The sequence below is a fragment of the Pelobates fuscus genome, chromosome 3, assembly GCF_036172605.1.
Source record: "Pelobates fuscus isolate aPelFus1 chromosome 3, aPelFus1.pri, whole genome shotgun sequence".
NCBI classification, from domain to species: domain Eukaryota; kingdom Metazoa; phylum Chordata; class Amphibia; order Anura; family Pelobatidae; genus Pelobates; species Pelobates fuscus.
The window spans coordinates 260,482,038-260,500,371 of NC_086319.1; the positions used below are offsets into that span (position 1 = coordinate 260,482,038).

At 43.2% G+C, this 18,334-nt stretch overlaps 1 protein-coding gene across 4 annotated transcripts in view; it reads right to left on the reverse strand.

Moving 5' to 3' along the window:
• DDHD2 (DDHD domain containing 2) overlaps positions 1 to 18,334 on the reverse strand; it is a 42,660-nt gene that overhangs the window by 22,010 nt on the left and 2,316 nt on the right. Inside the window, exons 1-6 of one of the 4 annotated variants that reach the window (XM_063448419.1) lie at positions 17,754 to 17,862; positions 17,385 to 17,570; positions 8,487 to 8,677; positions 6,235 to 6,324; positions 3,584 to 3,704; positions 2,052 to 2,141 (exon numbers count right to left, since the gene is read on the reverse strand). In XM_063448419.1, coding sequence (XP_063304489.1) covers positions 2,052 to 2,141; positions 3,584 to 3,704; positions 6,235 to 6,324; positions 8,487 to 8,677; positions 17,385 to 17,568 — 676 coding nt within the window. In that variant the 5' untranslated portion in view covers positions 17,569 to 17,570; positions 17,754 to 17,862. Of the gene's footprint in view, positions 1 to 2,051; positions 2,142 to 3,583; positions 3,705 to 6,234; positions 6,325 to 8,486; positions 8,678 to 17,384; positions 17,571 to 17,753; positions 17,863 to 18,334 lie in introns of those variants that run through there. The other 3 variants (XM_063448418.1, XM_063448420.1, XM_063448421.1) reach the window with 3 other exon arrangements.

An 18,334-nucleotide genomic window follows, 5' to 3' on the forward strand; every position in this document is an offset into this window, starting at 1 on the left:
GGATACAGAGAAATGAACATGAAAATGATCTACCCAGATACTATGTTGACTTCCTCTTTAAATCATTGGCTGCTTCTGTCTTTCCATCCTATACGTTGTGTGTAGGGATACCCATCTGTTCCAGTTACTGCATGGGATACGCAACTGTACAGCAGGCAGTAAGTACCACAAGTGTACAACACTGACTGATTGTACTGGTATCCTCCAGTCAGTATAAATTCCAAGCAGCTTTCTAATTGGCTTCTGCTCTCACCTGTTCACTGTTGTTATCTCGCCTTTATTTTTCATGACTCTGTGGTATATCTACTAACCAATGCACTGTACTGAATTGTAAAATCAGAATGTAAGTATTAGGCAAAAATATATTCCAAGTCATCTATGAACACTGTTTGGCTTTCTTTTTGCCTAAATGTTGCAATTTAGATTTCACACTTCAGGAGGGAAACTTTTCCACGGTCACATCGATATTTTATTCTTTATCCTTTAGCCTTAAGTGGCTTATAAACATCACACTGGCTGAAATTCACTGGTTTACAGAAAGCAGCTAAATTTTCCAAAATTGCACCTGGTGGCCTGGTTTCGGTCTCCTACTTTAAATTTTTTCAGCTACATGTTTGAATGCACTTTCTTCCAAACATACTCGTTCTGTCCAAAATGCTTCTCAATAAGGTATTTGATTGGACAATGCTGTGGCAAATGAGCCTATGCCACAAGATCCTGGAGGAGCATGCTAGCTAGCATCCTGCCCAAAGACTATGGACCATATCTGAAGACCCCGTTCGGAAGTTAACCTGCCTGGCTTCCTAAAGAGACTTATCCTCATTTTCCCTGGTTGGGTACTTTCCCTCTCCTGAATTTACACTAACGTTTGGTCCCTGGAGGTCGTTCAGAAATATAAACCTGCAAACAGACTTCAGCAGTACTAAGCCGTGACCGCTACAAAACGCTTTTGGGCTATGTGACTTTGTGCTTCCTGGTCATCTTGACCCGGTGTAATGACCCTCTCGCCAACCTGCCAGGAGAGAGCTTTTTGGAGGGTAGGTGCCCGAGACCGTGTGGAACAATCGCTCCCTGAGAACCAGGAGGAGCCCCCTTTAGTTTGTTCACAAGAGCCCTTGACCATTGATTAGCAAAAGCACCGAACGCTCTGTAACTATTTTGGGAATGCCACATCTGCGGCTGGTCAAAACTTTGCCCTGGTGGCAATTCAACTACACTGCATGTATCTGAGCGCTATTTGGACAACTAGGGCGCTCAAATCATAGCTATCTGGTGATATAGGACATGTGGGGATGCTTTAATGCATTGAGTGTATTTTTTTATTTTTTTTGTATGTGTTGTACCGATTATCAACTCTCTTATCTCCTGGACACAAAGATGCCTGGGCGGGCTTATGTGGAATACAATGGAGACCCCGTGCTGGGGGTCTGTGTATAAAGTTCATTTTCACCATTCACTCAGTATTGATTAGTGTTTGGGTGGACCAGCTATACTCTCTGCAGGAGAGCATAATCACTTGGAACTATACCTAGGACCCAGTTACAGGGTGGGAAGATACAGAGAGACCCCCAGCCAAGTTGAGGAGGCTAGGGGCTGAACCGTGCTTGGTGGAGGTACCCAGCTTGGGTACAGGGTGATCCGTCACTAATGCCCACAATAAACTTACCTGTAGAACTAGAACGTGCAGAAGAAGTATGATATTAGGCATTTAGGACAAAGAAAATCTGAACAAAAACTCAAATGTATATTTTAAATTGTAACCGTCTTATTCAACTACATTGAAAATATGCATTGTTTTACCTTCACTTTCTATTTAAATTGGAGTTAAGACAGGTGTAGTAGTTGGATACAAGGAGTACCACTGAGCTGGCCTGAGCAGGACTACATTCTTGAGAACTAGTGAAAACTAATCACATATTTCCTGGTTAATACAGTTGTAAACCCAGTATGGATCACCCATTTAAAAATCATGCACTCCCTTTGCCTTAAAAAATAAATAAAAATATTTAGTATGGTAATAATCAAGAATGAGAAAAGAAAAATAAACTCACCACATTGAATAATGCTTCTAAATTGAAGATCACAAGCTGGACCAATGCCATGGACCATAAATACCAAGTGATCAATGTGAGATGTTTCCCCTGAAAAACACAACAAATATTACTTAATTTCTTAAATAAAAATAAATAAAAAGGTAATTAAATACGTGTGACATTCTTTGAAACGGGATCCTTACATTGCAGCTTGCTATGATGACATAGATGCTAAGGGGTTAATAATAAATAATACTGGCTCACTGACTGGAAAAGAAGATTGAGCCCTGTCACGAGCGTGGGCTATTGGCCCAGCGAGACAGTGGGGAGAGTGTGGAAGTGAAAGGGTTAATGGTTACCTGTTGCTAGTCCCAGCAACCACTAAATTAACCCCTGCAATCCCTTCTACACTAACACCCTAGTACAAACTTTACTGCCACCACAAAGACTTTAAATCCAGGCGTCTTCTGTTACCCCACACACAGTAGAATTATAGGATCACAGCCTTACTTTACTGATCAGACATATATATTTAACCCTTTAGTAACATGTTTACCTGAGCTTTTACTGAGAAGAGTGAGCTCATAGAGTACAAAGACACAAGCTGATTAGGTGAACATTTAATCTGACAAAAAGGATTTACAGTTCTGGGTACAAACATACAGAAATAAATGACATACAGAAAAACAGATAACAAATTGCAAAACAGTCCATAAAATAAGAGAAAACACAAGAGATCCTTACGTATAGCTACCCCTTATTTATAATTATTGTGGGAGATTCGGATGTTACAGGTCTCCAAGTAGTTGTTGAAAAAAGAAAAAACAGACTGGATAGCCCAACATCCTCAATACATACCTTAAACTAGTTGTTTCTAAGTGGGCAGACTCCTGGGTGAATCAGAGTGGTTTGGCCTGGCAGTTTATTGACCACTCCATATTTTTTTTTTTATTATGTGGTCCTTTAAAGAACCCAAAGTCAGAGCATATGCACCAATACCTTTTACGATGCCCTATGTACAGCACTGGTGTTGGTTATCTAGTAGTTTTATGGCTTAGGCCTGTTGTAAGATCAAAGCCTACAATAAACGTTATCCCAACTCATGCTTTGGCATGACAAGCCCAATGTAGAGTTCTCTGTCAGGATATACGGTAATATAATAACGTATCTCAAAATACATCCTATGGATATGGTTAAAGTGAGCTCCATAATAGTCTGCATCAGTTAAAGCTCACTGACAATAAATTATGGCTAAATATTTTATATGCAACTAACAATGAACAGCAACATGAAGAATTCTCACAGCTAGCCACCTTGACAGTTTGTGAGAATATGACCCAGAATATGGAAATTGGACATTTAGGACAACTATTCTTAATATTTAAATGGACTTCTGTCAAGTACACTCCAAAATGTTAAACACAGTAACAATCTACAAGCTCAATTTCACCAACATGTCAATAGCACTATTATATAATCAAACTAACATGCATATTATGGATAATCAACACATGATTTGAAGATATGTGTTACAAGCAGAGGTTAATTACCACAAGGTATGTGTGCAGAAGTGTTTTCCACTCCTCTCTTGACTGTGCGGGGTCTACCCTGCTCACTCGGCGTAGCCCCCCATTCATCTGGAGTTCCTGTGGGTTGGTAATGTACCATTAGCTGTGAAAACAAGAGAAGGGATTAGGCAATTTAACAATTGAAGTAATGCAGGACAAAGATCTTGTGCTTAAACCACAATACATTCTTGAACACGTATATTTTTACTATTGGTGTTTTATCTATTTCCTGTACAGAACCTTCTCATAACCTAACATTTTAAAATAATGGTTTCATATGAACACTCCAAAGGAACATTCTAAAAACCAGAACAAGCAATACAAATAGCAATCATTTGAATCCTCTTTTCTGTGAGACGGCTTAAAATCAGTTTTGCAAGAAACCAGAGGGACTTCACCCAATTCCTCCTTTTCACATCAAGCTGTAATGGCTATGTTAATACTCAGGGTTCCCATAACACATTGTCTATACCTGTGGTCCCCAACCCAGTCCCCATGTCTCACCAACAGTCCAGGTTTGTCAGGATCTCCATTTGAATAAAAAAGGGAATACATAAATCCTGCACTGTTGGTGGTCCATGAGGACTGGGATGAGGACCACTGGTCTATACAATGTATAAAAATGGTTTTCCTTTATCACCTTTTACCTAGCAAAGAACAGGTAAATGTGCAAATAGTAACATAAGCCTGTGTATGTTTTTATGGTTCTTAAAAAGCATTTATTTTGGTTGGTCATCACAAGTGGAATTAATCACTCCATTTTATTTCTACTCTGCATTTCTTCACTCGTGTAATAGGGTGTTATCATGGGATTCCAGATGCTGTAGATTAAAGGAGCACTCATAATTTTTAAATTTATTTTTTAGCAATTTAGTAGACTTTACAATTTAGTAGACTTTACAAATATAAAAAAAAGACCAAAAAGTTAAGGACTTCTGATAGTCAGATGAGCTCACTGAATGCCTGAGAAAAGAGGTGGTTAAAAATAAAAATAAAAATAAAAAACTTTCTTTAAAAAAAAAAAAAAAAAAAAAAAAGTCTTTAAGGATGTTGCTACTCAAATTGAGCAAGTTAAAGTGTTCCAGAAGTTGGGGACAGCGTGGCTAAATGCTCAGGAACCTGAGTTTGTCTTCATTCTGAGCACTGACAGGAGGGATTTGTTGGCTTGTGTGCATGCACGTGATCACGACTTTCTCATGCTTCTCAAAAGGGGTAGAGGTTGGTGCACACAAACATGTGTCTGGACTGTTCCTTTACGTATCCAATAATGTTAAACCAATTCATAGAATGTGTTTGCAAACTTGAGGGAACCATTGCCTTAACATGGTCAGTTATTTTCATTTGTAGTTTTAGAACACAGCTGTAATACACAAAGTATATTACAAACAAACAAGGCAGTTCTCTCTGAGGTATGGGTCAAAGAGCATGACTTATCTGTTAAAGGATCAATTTCAACTGCCACAGTATTCTCTCCCTGAACACTGTCATTTAAGTGATAGTTAGACTGGAGCAACCTTTACCCAATTACTCAGATTATTCTGCTGTGCACAACATTGAAAATTCTCTAATGCTGCATGTGAATGTGCTGGCGGATGATGTCATGACAATGTGAATGTGCTGCTGGGATCCCTTAAATGGCAGCACTCAGAGATGAAGTAATGCAGAAGTCGACAGTGTCCCTTTAAATATGTTGTCTGTGGTTCTTGTAGTAAGAATTGTGTGGATGTTATTCAAAGTGTTGGTGAGACTGGTGATGGACAACAGTAGGTATCTCCGAGTGGGATCTTGTCTGCTATTTGGTAAAAAGAAAGGCTAGACCCAAGAAAGACATACTGAGGGTTATGAATAAAAATCAATTAGGAGTACAGTTAAAAAAAAAAAAAAAAAATCTAACATTTTAATGTTTCTGCAAATAGTTTAACTTTTAGAACTTTGATCCAGCATTGTTTTATACATTGCTCCAATTATATATTCAGTAGACTGTAGGCAGTCTATCCTACGACCTACTAAAACGTCATATCATCCAGCTGCCTACCTATAGATTTAAGAACCTGTTCTCATTATAAAGATACTAACAAATGTAGGGCAACAATACAATGTCTTAAAACTTAAAAAAGTCTTGAGAGGTCAGCCATGATAAGGAGAATACATTAAAAAGGGACACTATAGGCACCCAGACCACGTCAGCTCATTGAAGTGGTCTGGATGCAGTGTCCCTTTTGCACTTCGTGCTGCAATGTTAAACATTGCAGTTCCAGAGAAACGACAATGTTTACATTGGAGCTCTAAGTCTGCCCTCAGTGGCCTTTGGTCCGGTATCCATCGTCAGATCTTTCCCCATAGGAAAGCATTGATTCAATTCTTTCCTATGGAGAGGTCTAATGCTCATGTGTCTTTGGAGTGTTGATAAGGTACGTAAATAAATGTTTTTTAACCTTTTATTCATGCAGGCGGGGGAAGGTAGGGGGAGCTAGAGTGCTTGGAATACAGCTTTGTATTCCTGGCACAATAGTATCCTTTTAAGAAAAGTAGATATTTGTACAGTTACACATATCAAAGCAGAATGAGGTATTTAGCTCATGTGTTTTAGAACAGACTAGGACGGATTACCACAAAATGTAAGTCTTGATTACTTTTGGGTTATGGAGAATAATTATATCTCTAAAGGGGGACTCTAGTTTCTTCTTCCATTCGTTCCTTGTCATCGCCATCATGTACGCATCCTGCAGGAAGATGAAGGAAGTGAATTGAAATACAAACAGCTCATAATACCAGAGATAACTTGCTCTCTAATATCACTGTAGAATCAAATAATACACAGAATTATAACGAATTTTATTTAAGTGATCATTAACCCCTTAAGGACCTGGGACAATGCAAAGGCCAACTAGAATTCAAAAACAGAATGACCCACTCTATTAATAGCTGCAGGGTTGAAATTAGCAGCCACAGCAAATTTTGTGTGAAATACAAGAAATAGCCATCAATTTTAATTTACAATGTCCAATGTATATTTAAGTCCTATTCTAGCCCTCTTCTCTTGCCACTACTAGTATTTCTATAAATACCAACTTGCTACTAGTTCATTTCATATCCTTTAATAGGCATAATGTTTTGTTTAAGTTCCCAATTCTGTGTTTTACTCGATCTATTAGAACACAAATCAGATTAAAGGAACACTCCAGTCACCATTATTACTAGATCTACAGCACCCTCCGGGGTACAAAGTCAAACTGTTTCCATACAGTTTGATAGCTTAACTGGAGTCAGCCAGGAGCCAGTCCAAGAGAGCAGGAAGCTCCTGCACAAAGCTTCCATTAGCTCTGCTGAGCACAGAACTACAGTGAAGGAACAGCTGAGCACATACACTGGGAGAGTATCATAACCTCTAAAGTGTGCTGTAGAGGTTAGAGTGTTCCTTTAATATTTCACAATGTTTTATAAATGGTAGTCCACACACATCAAGGTCCACTTAATCACATGCACTTTTTCTGGTTAGTGAGCTCTTTTGAATATAACCATCTGACAATGTAGTATATATAGTGTATTAGTGTGCTGTAGATTGCAAAGGGAGGCCTTGATGGATAAAATTTGTTGTTCCAGCACATCCCACGTATGCTCAATCTGAGATCTGGGGATTTTGCAGGTCACAGCCATCAGGGAACACCATTGCCATGAAGGGGTGTAATTGGTCTGTAACAATCTCTAGGTAGGTGGTACGTGTCAAAGTAACCACATGAAAGCCAGGACCCCAAATTTCCCAGAGCATAACAATATCTGTGTTCCCATAGTGCATCCGGCTGCCATCTCTTCATCGGGAAAATGATGCACACGTACCCAGCAATCCACCTGACCTAAAAGAGGATTCATCAGACCAGGAAACCTTCTTCCACTGGTCCAGTTCTGACGCTCACATTCCCAATGAAGTCGCTTTTGGCAGTGGACAGGGGTCATAATGGGCATCCTGACCGGTCTGTGGCTATATACAAAACTGCTATATACTGACACCTTTCTACAAAGGCCAGCATTACATTTTTCAGCAATATGAGCTACAGTAGTTTTTCTGTGTGATCGGACTAGATGGGCTAGCCTTCACTCCCACGAGATTGATGCAAGTTCACCAATTATCTTTCCTTGCACCACATTTGGTAGTTACTAACTATTGCTTACTCACAAGATATGACATTTTGGAGATGCTCTGACCGAGTCACTACTTGCCCATTTTTCCTGTTTCCAACACATGAAATTCAAGAGCTGACTGTTCACTTGATGCCTAATATATCCCACCCCTTGACAGGTGCTATTGTAACGATATAATCAAAGTTATTCACTCCATCTGTCAATAATCTTAAAAGGAAACTATAGTGCAAGGAAAGTTGTTTTCCTGGCACTATAGCACCCTATAGTGCCCCCCTCCAGCCCACTCTACAGTGCAGAAGGGGTGAAAAACCCCTTCTGGCACTTACCTGGGTCCAGCACCAATGTCCCTCGGAACTGGCTTGGGTCCGCCTCTGCATAAGGAGTTATCCATAGGAAAGCATTATATAATGCTATGGGGATTCCGGTGATGCTGCATGTCCTCATGAATAGCGCAAGGACGTCCAGCGCCAAACAGTCTGAAGTCCCTCTAGTGACTGTCGGTAGACAGGTCACTAGAGATGGAGTTACCCTACAAAGCTATTTATTGCAGTTTATAAAAAATGCAATTACCTTTGCAGGATTAAGGGTGCTGGGACAGTGCACCCAGACCACTTCAATTAGCTGAAGTGGTCTGGGTGCCTATAGTGTCCCTTTAATGTTGTGGCTGATCAGTGTATATAATCACTGTTTTGCAACAAATTTTCAATATACACACACCCACACCTTTTAAAATAGATTTCCTTACCTCTAACACTTGGCTGAAATCTTCTGGGTATGGAACATATTTATTGTCCTTGTCTCCCTTGTAAAACCAAGTACATCGCTGCACCTCTGACTCTGCTTCATCCCAGTACACTGCTCGCCGTTTCCGACTGCCCAAATACACATCATAACGACCGCCACATGTTGGAATCACAAAGCCCTGTGGATTACAACCTGACATACAGATGCAATGATAATAGTGTAAATGACAAGCTGTAAGAAGCACATTCAAATGTATCTGGATAGAACATACATATACTCTAATGGTAGAAGAATAAAAGATCTGCTAAGAGACAGACAGACAGACAGACACACATCTCCCTAAGCGATAATTCTTCAACCATACATGCTAGCCACATTCCATTCAATTCTTACCCCACCCCACACTTCCAATTAAATTTCCCTCAACACCCCCAGTACATCTTGCTACATACTCTCCTCCCCAGCGCGTTCTGCCTCAGCCATCCTAGTATAAATAAAATATATACATATACACATATGAGAAACTAATTACTCAGGATGAATGGTAGAAAAACAAAAGAGAACTAGATCAGCAGTACATGAACATGGCCCCAAAAAAAATAAAAAAAATCAATGGGGAACTTTGCAACAGAGCAAATGTATGCCTGGTAAAGTGCATTATAAGGAATTCTAAACATCCATGAGATACCTGGCATTACATTCTTGCTCATCTAAAGCATGTGGTTAACTGACAAAACAAGAGAGAGAGAGAGAGAGAAAAAAAAAAGACAAATAAATTATCCTTAATCAGGGAAATTAGGCATTACACTCAATAACCCTGATGTGGCTAAGGAGTACAAACTCTGATGGAATATGGAAGAAGTAAAACATCATGTTAATGGAATACTCCAAGCACCACAACCACTACAGCCAGGGGTGCCCAGGTGCCACACTGCCCATTGTAAAGAGTCAACCCATTTTGGCATAAATTAACTTCTGCTGGGTGTCTCTTCCTGCCTCCATTAGCAACACCAGAGAGTCCTATGTTTCTAAGCAGGAGCTTCCATTAGCTCCCCCGATGCAAACAGCTGTATTCCTTACTATGGGGAAGTGGGGGTTCCTAGGACAGTCCTTGCACTATAACCACTACAATGAGTTACTACAGGGAGCTGTAGTGGTTTTGGTGCGTGGAGTTCTCCTTTAAATGCCCATTGGTAAACAGATACTTGTTTTGTATTTCAACAATTGTGTATTAATGTATTGTGCAACGTACTGCCTCATTCTAGGCAAATTTTAAATCAAAACTAATCTGAAAGTAAAAAGCGCTCATGTTTTCCAGTCTCTTTTCCATTATTATCAGTTATAAACTGTGCTGCCTTCCAAGTGTTGCTGAAAGGCAGCAAATCTTTTTGTGTTTGAGAAAGGCACTGCTTGTGGCAGAGCATTGTCAAACTATGATTAAGGTTATGCCTTAATTGAACTTCAACAGTTTCTAGACAACATTTTACCAAGATTTCCGTTTTCAGAAATTCTATTTAAACTCTAAAAGGCATTCATTTGGTCTTAACTCTACACAGTTAACAATTTAAAGATTAATGGATTAGAGATTATTTTTTCTAATCTTAACAGGATTAACAACTAAATATATTAATCCAATTAAGAAACAAGTACTAGTTGTGATATATTGGAAACAAATTTAAAGGACAATGTGTGGACACCTTTTATAATTGTAATGTTATGAAGAGACAATTTTATTTTAGAGCCTTGAGAATGTTTCCTGTATCTTGGAGCAACGTGCAAGAAACACTGTGAATGGGCTAATGTTTGTTAGTATACCGTACAGTTATTACCCATTTTCTGAGTAACACGTGGTCAACCATAGGCCTTGGCAGTGAAGTATGGCTTATGGTGACAGTGTATAAGAGGTCTTCCTTTAGGAATAGATGAGCCAACATCAGATCTACACCTCCAGCCTGTGGCAGGATGTGTTGAGTTCATTTTGTTTTGCTGCAACTTAGTTGTCCTATACTACATTGTGAGCATCTTATAATTACATTCCTGGAAATCAGAGAATATCGAGCGTTGATGTGCTAGAACAAACATCACCCTGAAAGCACAAGGCATGAGGGAGAATTACTGATCCAGTACTAGCAGTGACATATGTATAAAAGGTTTTGTGTTTTGAAAAGTGGTGTAAATTACGATTAGGTAGTTTCTATAGATTCCAGAGTAACCATCAGCCAAATTTCATTGGTGACTCCACCCATATATCATGTTTGCACCACTTTTTCAGAACAGACACTGTTTATACGTAACTCTAGTTACTAGTTCCAAGTGCTGGCTCTCCTCCACTAAAAAGAGGGGATGATACCTTCCCATCTGGCAACGTTGTCAAACAAGAGGGGACTTTATTATAAAATGAAAATTCACACAGAAGAAGAAGTGGAGTGAAAAGCCATTTTATAGTTTACACTTTTTTGGATCTAAAAGGAGGAGTCCTTCAAACTCAAGCACCCACAGATCAAGTGAATGTCTGTATATACATTGCTACTGCCTATTAATTGCCATGGGCATGTCTGTTTCCTTACAGTACAACGGTCACCTAAAAAATATCTTTTAATATAATAATCATTTCATTCAATATTGAAAGGAAGTACGTTTTTTTACATATTGGTCATTAAATAAATATTTTTTTCTTTCAATACTTGATGAAAGGATTTTATTAAAGACACGGAGGCTCATATTATGCATAACTCTTTCTTTATTTCCTTAGCAGCAAAGATAGAGGAATATAAATATTGTCAAAATGAAAGAAAAAACTGTATAGGCATAACGAGTAGCCGATCACATGGTAGAGGAAGTAGCTATATAAGTCCTGTGTCTCCCACAATCCCCCTCTTTCTTTGCTGCTTCCTCAGACAGATAAGTGTTATTTGTTTGCTCTTGATTCTGATTTTCAGTTTGGTGTTTTACATGTATTTGTATTCATCTTGTATTTATTTATTCTGTTTGCCTTATTGTGCACTCTATTCTGTCTTGACCTGTACCGTCAGTGCCTCGGACTCCTTGGGGGTTCTACCCTTCTAGCCGGAGGTTTTCCACCCTTCCCCTCCCTCCCCTATTCTCCCGCTTTCCCGCGCGGGACCCGGCTCTGCCTCGCTGCCGCGACCGTCTCCTGCCCTCGGCCGCGGCTGAGTGCTCTCCTCTCCCTTCTCACCGGCTGCCCGCACGGCTCAGGTGCACGCGCCGCTTCCCCCGCCGGGCACCCGGTCGCGAGCGCCTCCCTCACGTGCGGCGGCCATTTTGGGCAGACTCCGTTCTGCTTGCAGTGCTGCCGTGCGGTCGGTCGCCTCGTTTTGTCCTCTGGGTCCCCTGGCACTCTGACGGTCTGGTCCTTCTTTGTTTCTCCCTGCTATTTCTGTGGGTTACTCAACCCTTTTTTCTCCCATAGTATAATTTGTCAGTTTTTCTTAACTTAAACTCACTGTGGTTTTGCAAAAATGCAGGATAGGGAGGATGGCCCTGTAGGCCCCCCTGGGGACTTTCACTCAGATAATCCTGAGGGCAATATGGCCTCTCAAGAGTTTCAGGCCATGCTGGAGGCCACTATGGCTTCTTCAATCCAGAAGGCTATTGCCTCAGCCATGGGGGCTGTTTCCTCCTCATTCTCACAGTCCCTGCATTCTGTGGTTTTACCTAATATGGTCCCTTCTACCCCCCTAGGTGTGGGTTCCCCTTCCCCTGCCCAGACTGTGCCTGGTGCCCGTAAGGCAAGGACTAAGTCTAAGAATGTCGGCTCCCACTCCTCTATGCAGGTGCTTCCTGCCATGACTGACACGCTGGAGGCGGTCACAGATAGCGCGCACAGATAGCGCAAAAGAGCCCCTGGCCGGGCTAAAAAGGCTAGATTATGGAAACGGGCTAGAGCCCTTGATGATGGGTCGGATACCGACCGGAGTGTGGAGGATGAATCCGACCTTATGGAGTACGACTCCTTTGATGATAATGACTCTGGCGAGGATTTGCCCCCTACGGGCGTCACCCCCTCGGGGTCCTCCGCCATGGACCGGGGCCAGTTGTTAGGCCCCTCTGGGGACGCCAAGGCGATCCTTGACCCACAGGGTAACCCCCTGTTCGACCCTGACGATTTGCGCCACCCCCGGTCCGCTGAATGGGTCCCCCCGGATCATATTGCCCAATATGTGGCTAAACGCATCCGCACGCCCCTTTCTAGGGAAGGCCGCAATAAGCTGCGCGCCGAATGCCCACGACCCTCCCTCCCGGGCTCTGCATGCAAGACCCCTGACATTGATCCGCAGATTGCCCAGTTTTTGAATAAGTCGGGGTGGAAATCTAAGTAGGGCCTTGACCATTCCCTAAAGGGTTGCCAGGACAAGATCCTGGATACGCTGGGACCCCTATCGAAGCTCTATGAGCTCCTCGACTCTGCTAGAGCGGGAGACTCTGTTGTTGATGTGGATGTGGCCATAGGCTGGGTCCAACGGGCGATATGCCTACTGGGGAACGCCAATACGGCGATGTCCACTAAGAGGCGTAAAGCGATCCTCTTGAAGATAGACCCTAAACTGGCCACTATGACTGTGGCGAAACCTGATCCGACCGATGAGGGTTTGCTGTTCGGCACCTCTTTTGTTAAAGACATGGGGTCTTTTGTCAAGACCTTCACTGCCATTGACAAGGCACAGGCGAATATGAAGCGCGTGTTCGCGCCTAAGGTTTTCGGAGGGGCCGGGCGTAGCAGGAACCGTCCACCCAGCTGTGGTTTCCGAGGCGCATTCCGCGCAACCAGAGGTTCCTTTTTTCCCTCCCGGGGATTTCAGGACCAGAGAACCCCTCCCTTCTTCCCGGCCAGAGGTCGGGCTTGGGGCTCCAGGTATTCCCGCGGTGGTAACCCCGGCAGACGTCCTTATGGTAAGTACCCTTTCTTCCCCTGCCATTCAAGTAGCGGGGAGGTTGGCCCGATTTTACCGAGAGTGGGAAAATATCACCTCGGATGCTTGGGTTCTGCAGTGCGTAAGGGGGTATCGCCTAGAGTTTGTTTCCATGCCTGTCCAGTTTTATTCCCCCAGAGAACTATCTCTTCCACCAGATCAGGACGAGATGATCTCCGCAGAGGTCACAGAAATGTTGTCCAAGGGCGCTAAAGAGGAACTGCCGTTCACCGCCAAGGGCTTTACGAGCAATCTGTTCCTGGTGCCCAAGAAAGGGGGCGGAGTTCGCCCTGTGATAAATCTTCGTCCCCTCAACGCCTTCCTGCGTTACCAACACTTCCAGATGGAAGGTATACACTGCCTCAGAGACCTTCTACGCCAGTCGGACTGGCTGGCCAAACTGGACCTGAAGGACGCTTACTTCACGGTCCCTATCGCCCCGGAGTTCAGAGACTATCTCCACTTCACATGGCATGGGCGTCGCTGGCGCTTCACCTGCCTGCCTTTCGGTCTCTCCTCGGCTCCCTGGTGTTTCACCAAGCTCTTGAAGCCGGTAGTGGCGTTCCTTCGAACCCGCGGGGTTCGTCTCATTATCTACCTGGACGACATTCTGATTTTGTCCCAATCAAAGGAGGATCTCCTTCTTCACCTAGAGTGGACTACCAACCTGTTACAGAGGTTAGGTTTTCTGATCAACTGGGACAAGTCGGTCCTGGATCCCGCCCAGTCCATAGAGTTTCTGGGCTTCAGAGTGGACTCCGTCCGACAGTTTCTGTTCCTACCGGGCCCCAAGGTGAAAGCCATCCAGAAGGAAATTCGAAGGGCTCTTCGCGTCCCAGATTTGTCCGTCAGGCAACTGGCGAGGATAATTGGCCTTCTCGCGGCCTCTATCCAAGCGATCTTCCCAGGTCCACTACATTACCGAGCCCTCCAGCGGCTCAAAGGGGCACACCTTCGGTCAGGTCACTCCTACGAATCTCGGATACGCCTGGACGCGGAGTCCAGAGACGAATTGGTGTGGTGGCTGGCACACATGGAGGCGTGGAACGGGAGGGCCATTTTCGGCTCCATCCCGGACGTAGTGATCGAGTCCGATGCCAGCTTACACGGCTGGGGTGCTCGTTGTGGAGACGTTTCCACAGGAGGCAGATGGTCAGACATGGAGAAGTCGTTGCACATCAACTGCTTGGAGCTCCTGGCAGGGGCATTCGCGATCCGCAGCCTTACCCCAGGGCGGGCGAATTGCTGCGTTCTCCTCAAGATGGACAACGTGTCGGCGGTCCGTTACATAAATCACCTGGGCGGTACGAAGTCCAAAATGTTAGCGATGCTTGCAAAAGATTTCTGGCAGTTCTGCCTATACAACAACGTCTCGGTGACAGCGGAACACATTCCGGGTCTGGACAATTCGGGAGCGGATTGGAATTCCAGACACTTAAGAGACTCTGGCGATTGGCGTTTACACGCTTCGGTGTTCCAGGGCCTGGAAATGTTGTGGGGAAAATTCCAGATGGATCTGTTCGCATCACGGCTGAACACACAACTGCCGAAGTTCTACAGTTGGAGACCGGACCCAGCAGCGGTGGCGACGGATGCCTTCCTCCAAGACTGGCCACAGGGTCACCTGTACGCTTTTCCCCCGTTCAACATGATCGCACGCACGATCTCGAAACTGGTTCGCCACGACTATCGGGTGGCGCTGGTCACTCCTCTCTGGAGATCTCGGCCATGGTTCCCTTGCTTGATGGAGTTGTCCATAGATTTCCCTCGGTTGATCCCAATCTTCCAGGACCTCCTTCTGGATCCGGATGGGAACTCGCACGAACTGGTGTTGCAACGCCAGCTGCCCCTGATAGCATGGTTCCTTTCAGGGGACCTTGGGCTGTCTCAGACGTTCCGCAGACAACTCTCCTACTCCTCGATAACGCCTGGGCCCCAGGCACACGAACAGCTTATCGAGCTTCATGGAGATCGTGGTCTGGTTGGTGCATGGAACGGGCAGTGGATCCCGTATCTGCCCCTCTACATTTGATCCTGGAGTTCCTCACGTTCCTGTTTGATTCGGGTAAGGCTTACCGCACGATCAACCTATCCCGCTCGGCTATTTCGGCCGGACACAAGGGTTTGGATGGTTCCCCTATCGGCAGACATCCTTTTGTATGTCGCCTTCTCAAAGGTATTCGACTCGCCCGTCCTCCTCGGCCTCGTTTCTCTGCCTTTTGGGACGTCAACGTGATGTTGCAGTTCCTCTCATCATGGTACCCTAACCAAGAATTGACTTTAAAGCGATTGTCATCCAAACTGGTGATGTTACTCTGTTTGGTCTCTTGCAAGAGGGTCTCTGATGTCAGGGCCCTGGATTGGGACGCCGTTGCATTCACCCCGGAAGGCGTTACTTTTGACATATCCAGGAGGACGAAATCTGCATCAAAGTCCTTTACATACCCTAGGTTTTCTGGTTGTCCGGCACTTTGCCCAGTGGATTGCGTCAAAGTGTATCTGGATGCTACACGTTCCCTCCGCTCCGCTGATCTACATGATTTGTTCTTATCTTTTAAGTCACCTCACCGGCCAGTTTCGACACCTACTTTAGCACGTTGGGTGCGTTGGTTACTATCTTCTGCAGGTATAGACACCTCTGTTTTTACGCCTCATTCTGTACTGGGGCACGATGGCTTCAAAAGCCTGCTCAGTCGGATGTCGTCTGGAGGATATTATGCGGGCGGCAGATTGGTCCAGAGAATCGACCTTTAGGGACTTCTATTTCAGACCTATTGAACACATCGCATCTCGAATGGTTGCACAGCTTTGAACTTGCATAATATGAGCCTCCGTGTCTTTAATAAAATTCCCAGATTTTACTAGTAACATGACGTAAAGTCATGATTTTATTAAAGACACGGAGGCGAGTATTATTCCCTCCCACCCTCCCGGTGTGGATTTGGGATACGAGATGCTTGAGACTGTACGGTTTTTTTGCTGTTCTATTAGGTATGTATTTATTTATATATATTTACTTATATGATTGGATGATTTTGTACGTCTCATTATGTTTACTAATTATTTATATTTTGTATTTCAGAATCCAGTTTGTTGTTTGTGGCTCCTCACAGTGATGTTTGGTAAGTCTACAGTTTTGAGTCTGGAAATTACCATATTTCTCCGTCTTTTTTAGCTTGAAGTTATCGTATTGTTCCTGTCTCCTGTGTTGATCAAGTAGGACATCGTTCTTCTTACCTGGTCTTCGGTTTTCGCAAGAAAGAGGGGGATTGTGGGAGACACAGGACTTATATAGCTACTTCCTCTACCATGTGATCGGCTACTCGTTATGCCTATACAGTTTTTTCTTTCATTTTGACAATATTTATATTCCTCTATCTTTGCTGCTGAGGAAATAAAGAAAGAGTTATGCATAATACTCGCCTCCGTGTCTTTAATAAAATCATGACTTTACGTCATGTTACTAGTAAAATCTGGGAATTATTATTTAAAAAAAATTTTAGGTGATAGTTGTCCTTTAAGGCATAGAGCTTTACCTTTAAAAGAGACACTTATAGTGTCGTCCTTCAATCCAGAGTTAATTTTTTTTACTGTTTTCATGCTAAAATAGTTCTCAGCAGCCCCACCTCAACTATGCTGCTTGAGCAAATTAGGAGGCAATGGGCAGCTGTGATTAACTGAGAGTGTCAGCTGACCGCTTTCAGCCTATTATAGATCCCATTGCTGGTATGAGTTGGTATTGTTAGAAGGAAGTGTGCAATCGCTGCCTTAGCCATACCTCCTGTAGGGGCTGTGGGTGGCCAGGGACCCTTATTAAACTGTTTAAAATGGTAGAAGAACAGTGCCAGGGGACTTGGGCATTAAAACCAATTCAATTAGATGACATGGTTATAGTGCTTACAGAGTCCCTTTTCGTTAAGGTCAATTTTGGAAACATATCACATATATCTAATGAATTTCCATGTTACCTGAACAGAAGGCTTCCTCCAAGGTATCCGAATCTTGTTTGCTAAAAGGAAGCCAAGATTCCCTGCCATCGTGTATGCTCTGGTAGAACCAATGCGGGATCACAGGCTCATATATCTCTATGGCATCTACCATTTCAAAGGAGCTTGAAGATATTGAAGGTGAAGATGTGTCCGGGTTAGCCATACCTTAGGAGTCAGGACAATAAACAAAAAGCAAAATTAAGTTTAGGATTGGAATCTAAATACAAAGGAAAAGCATCAAAGCTGTAGTATTTTATAGAACTATATTGATAAAATAATAACCATATACAAATTCCCACTCACCATTAGCGAGTGAAGATTTAGCTTTGGCGAGTATAAATTAATCACCTGTGGTCTTAGGCTTGTAGTATGGCAAGTAACGCAAGGCCTGGCTAGTAGAATAGAGCTTCGTAGTTTACAGCTCTCCTGATTGCAGAGAGGAGGTGAGGAACTTTGTCTAGCAGACCTCGGTAAGAAGTCAAACCACTGACTTTTTACAATGGGGGGGAGCCCCAGCACTCCTGGAACCATAACCAATACAACACACTTTTATGGTCCTTAGAGTGTTCCTTTAATACTGATAACATTGAGTTATCCAGAAGTGATCTCAAAGTAGAGCTGTGATTGTTTCATACCATATATATTCTACATAGCTCAGAACAGTACTTTAAAAATCATATAGCATGGTAAAATGATACCTGTCCAAGAAAACAATGATTTATTCTGCAGTGTTGTATAATGGGTGGATGACATATACAAGTAAATCTAGCAAGACAAGTTTGGCTTTCATGAACAAGATGCATTGGGAGCCCTCCTCAAAAGAGCTTACAATCTAAAGGATGGTGGATCTGTCAACTCTAGTGTAAATGCTTTAAAAATCTTCTTACTATTCTGAATCTCTCAAATACCCAAGATCAGAACAATAACTA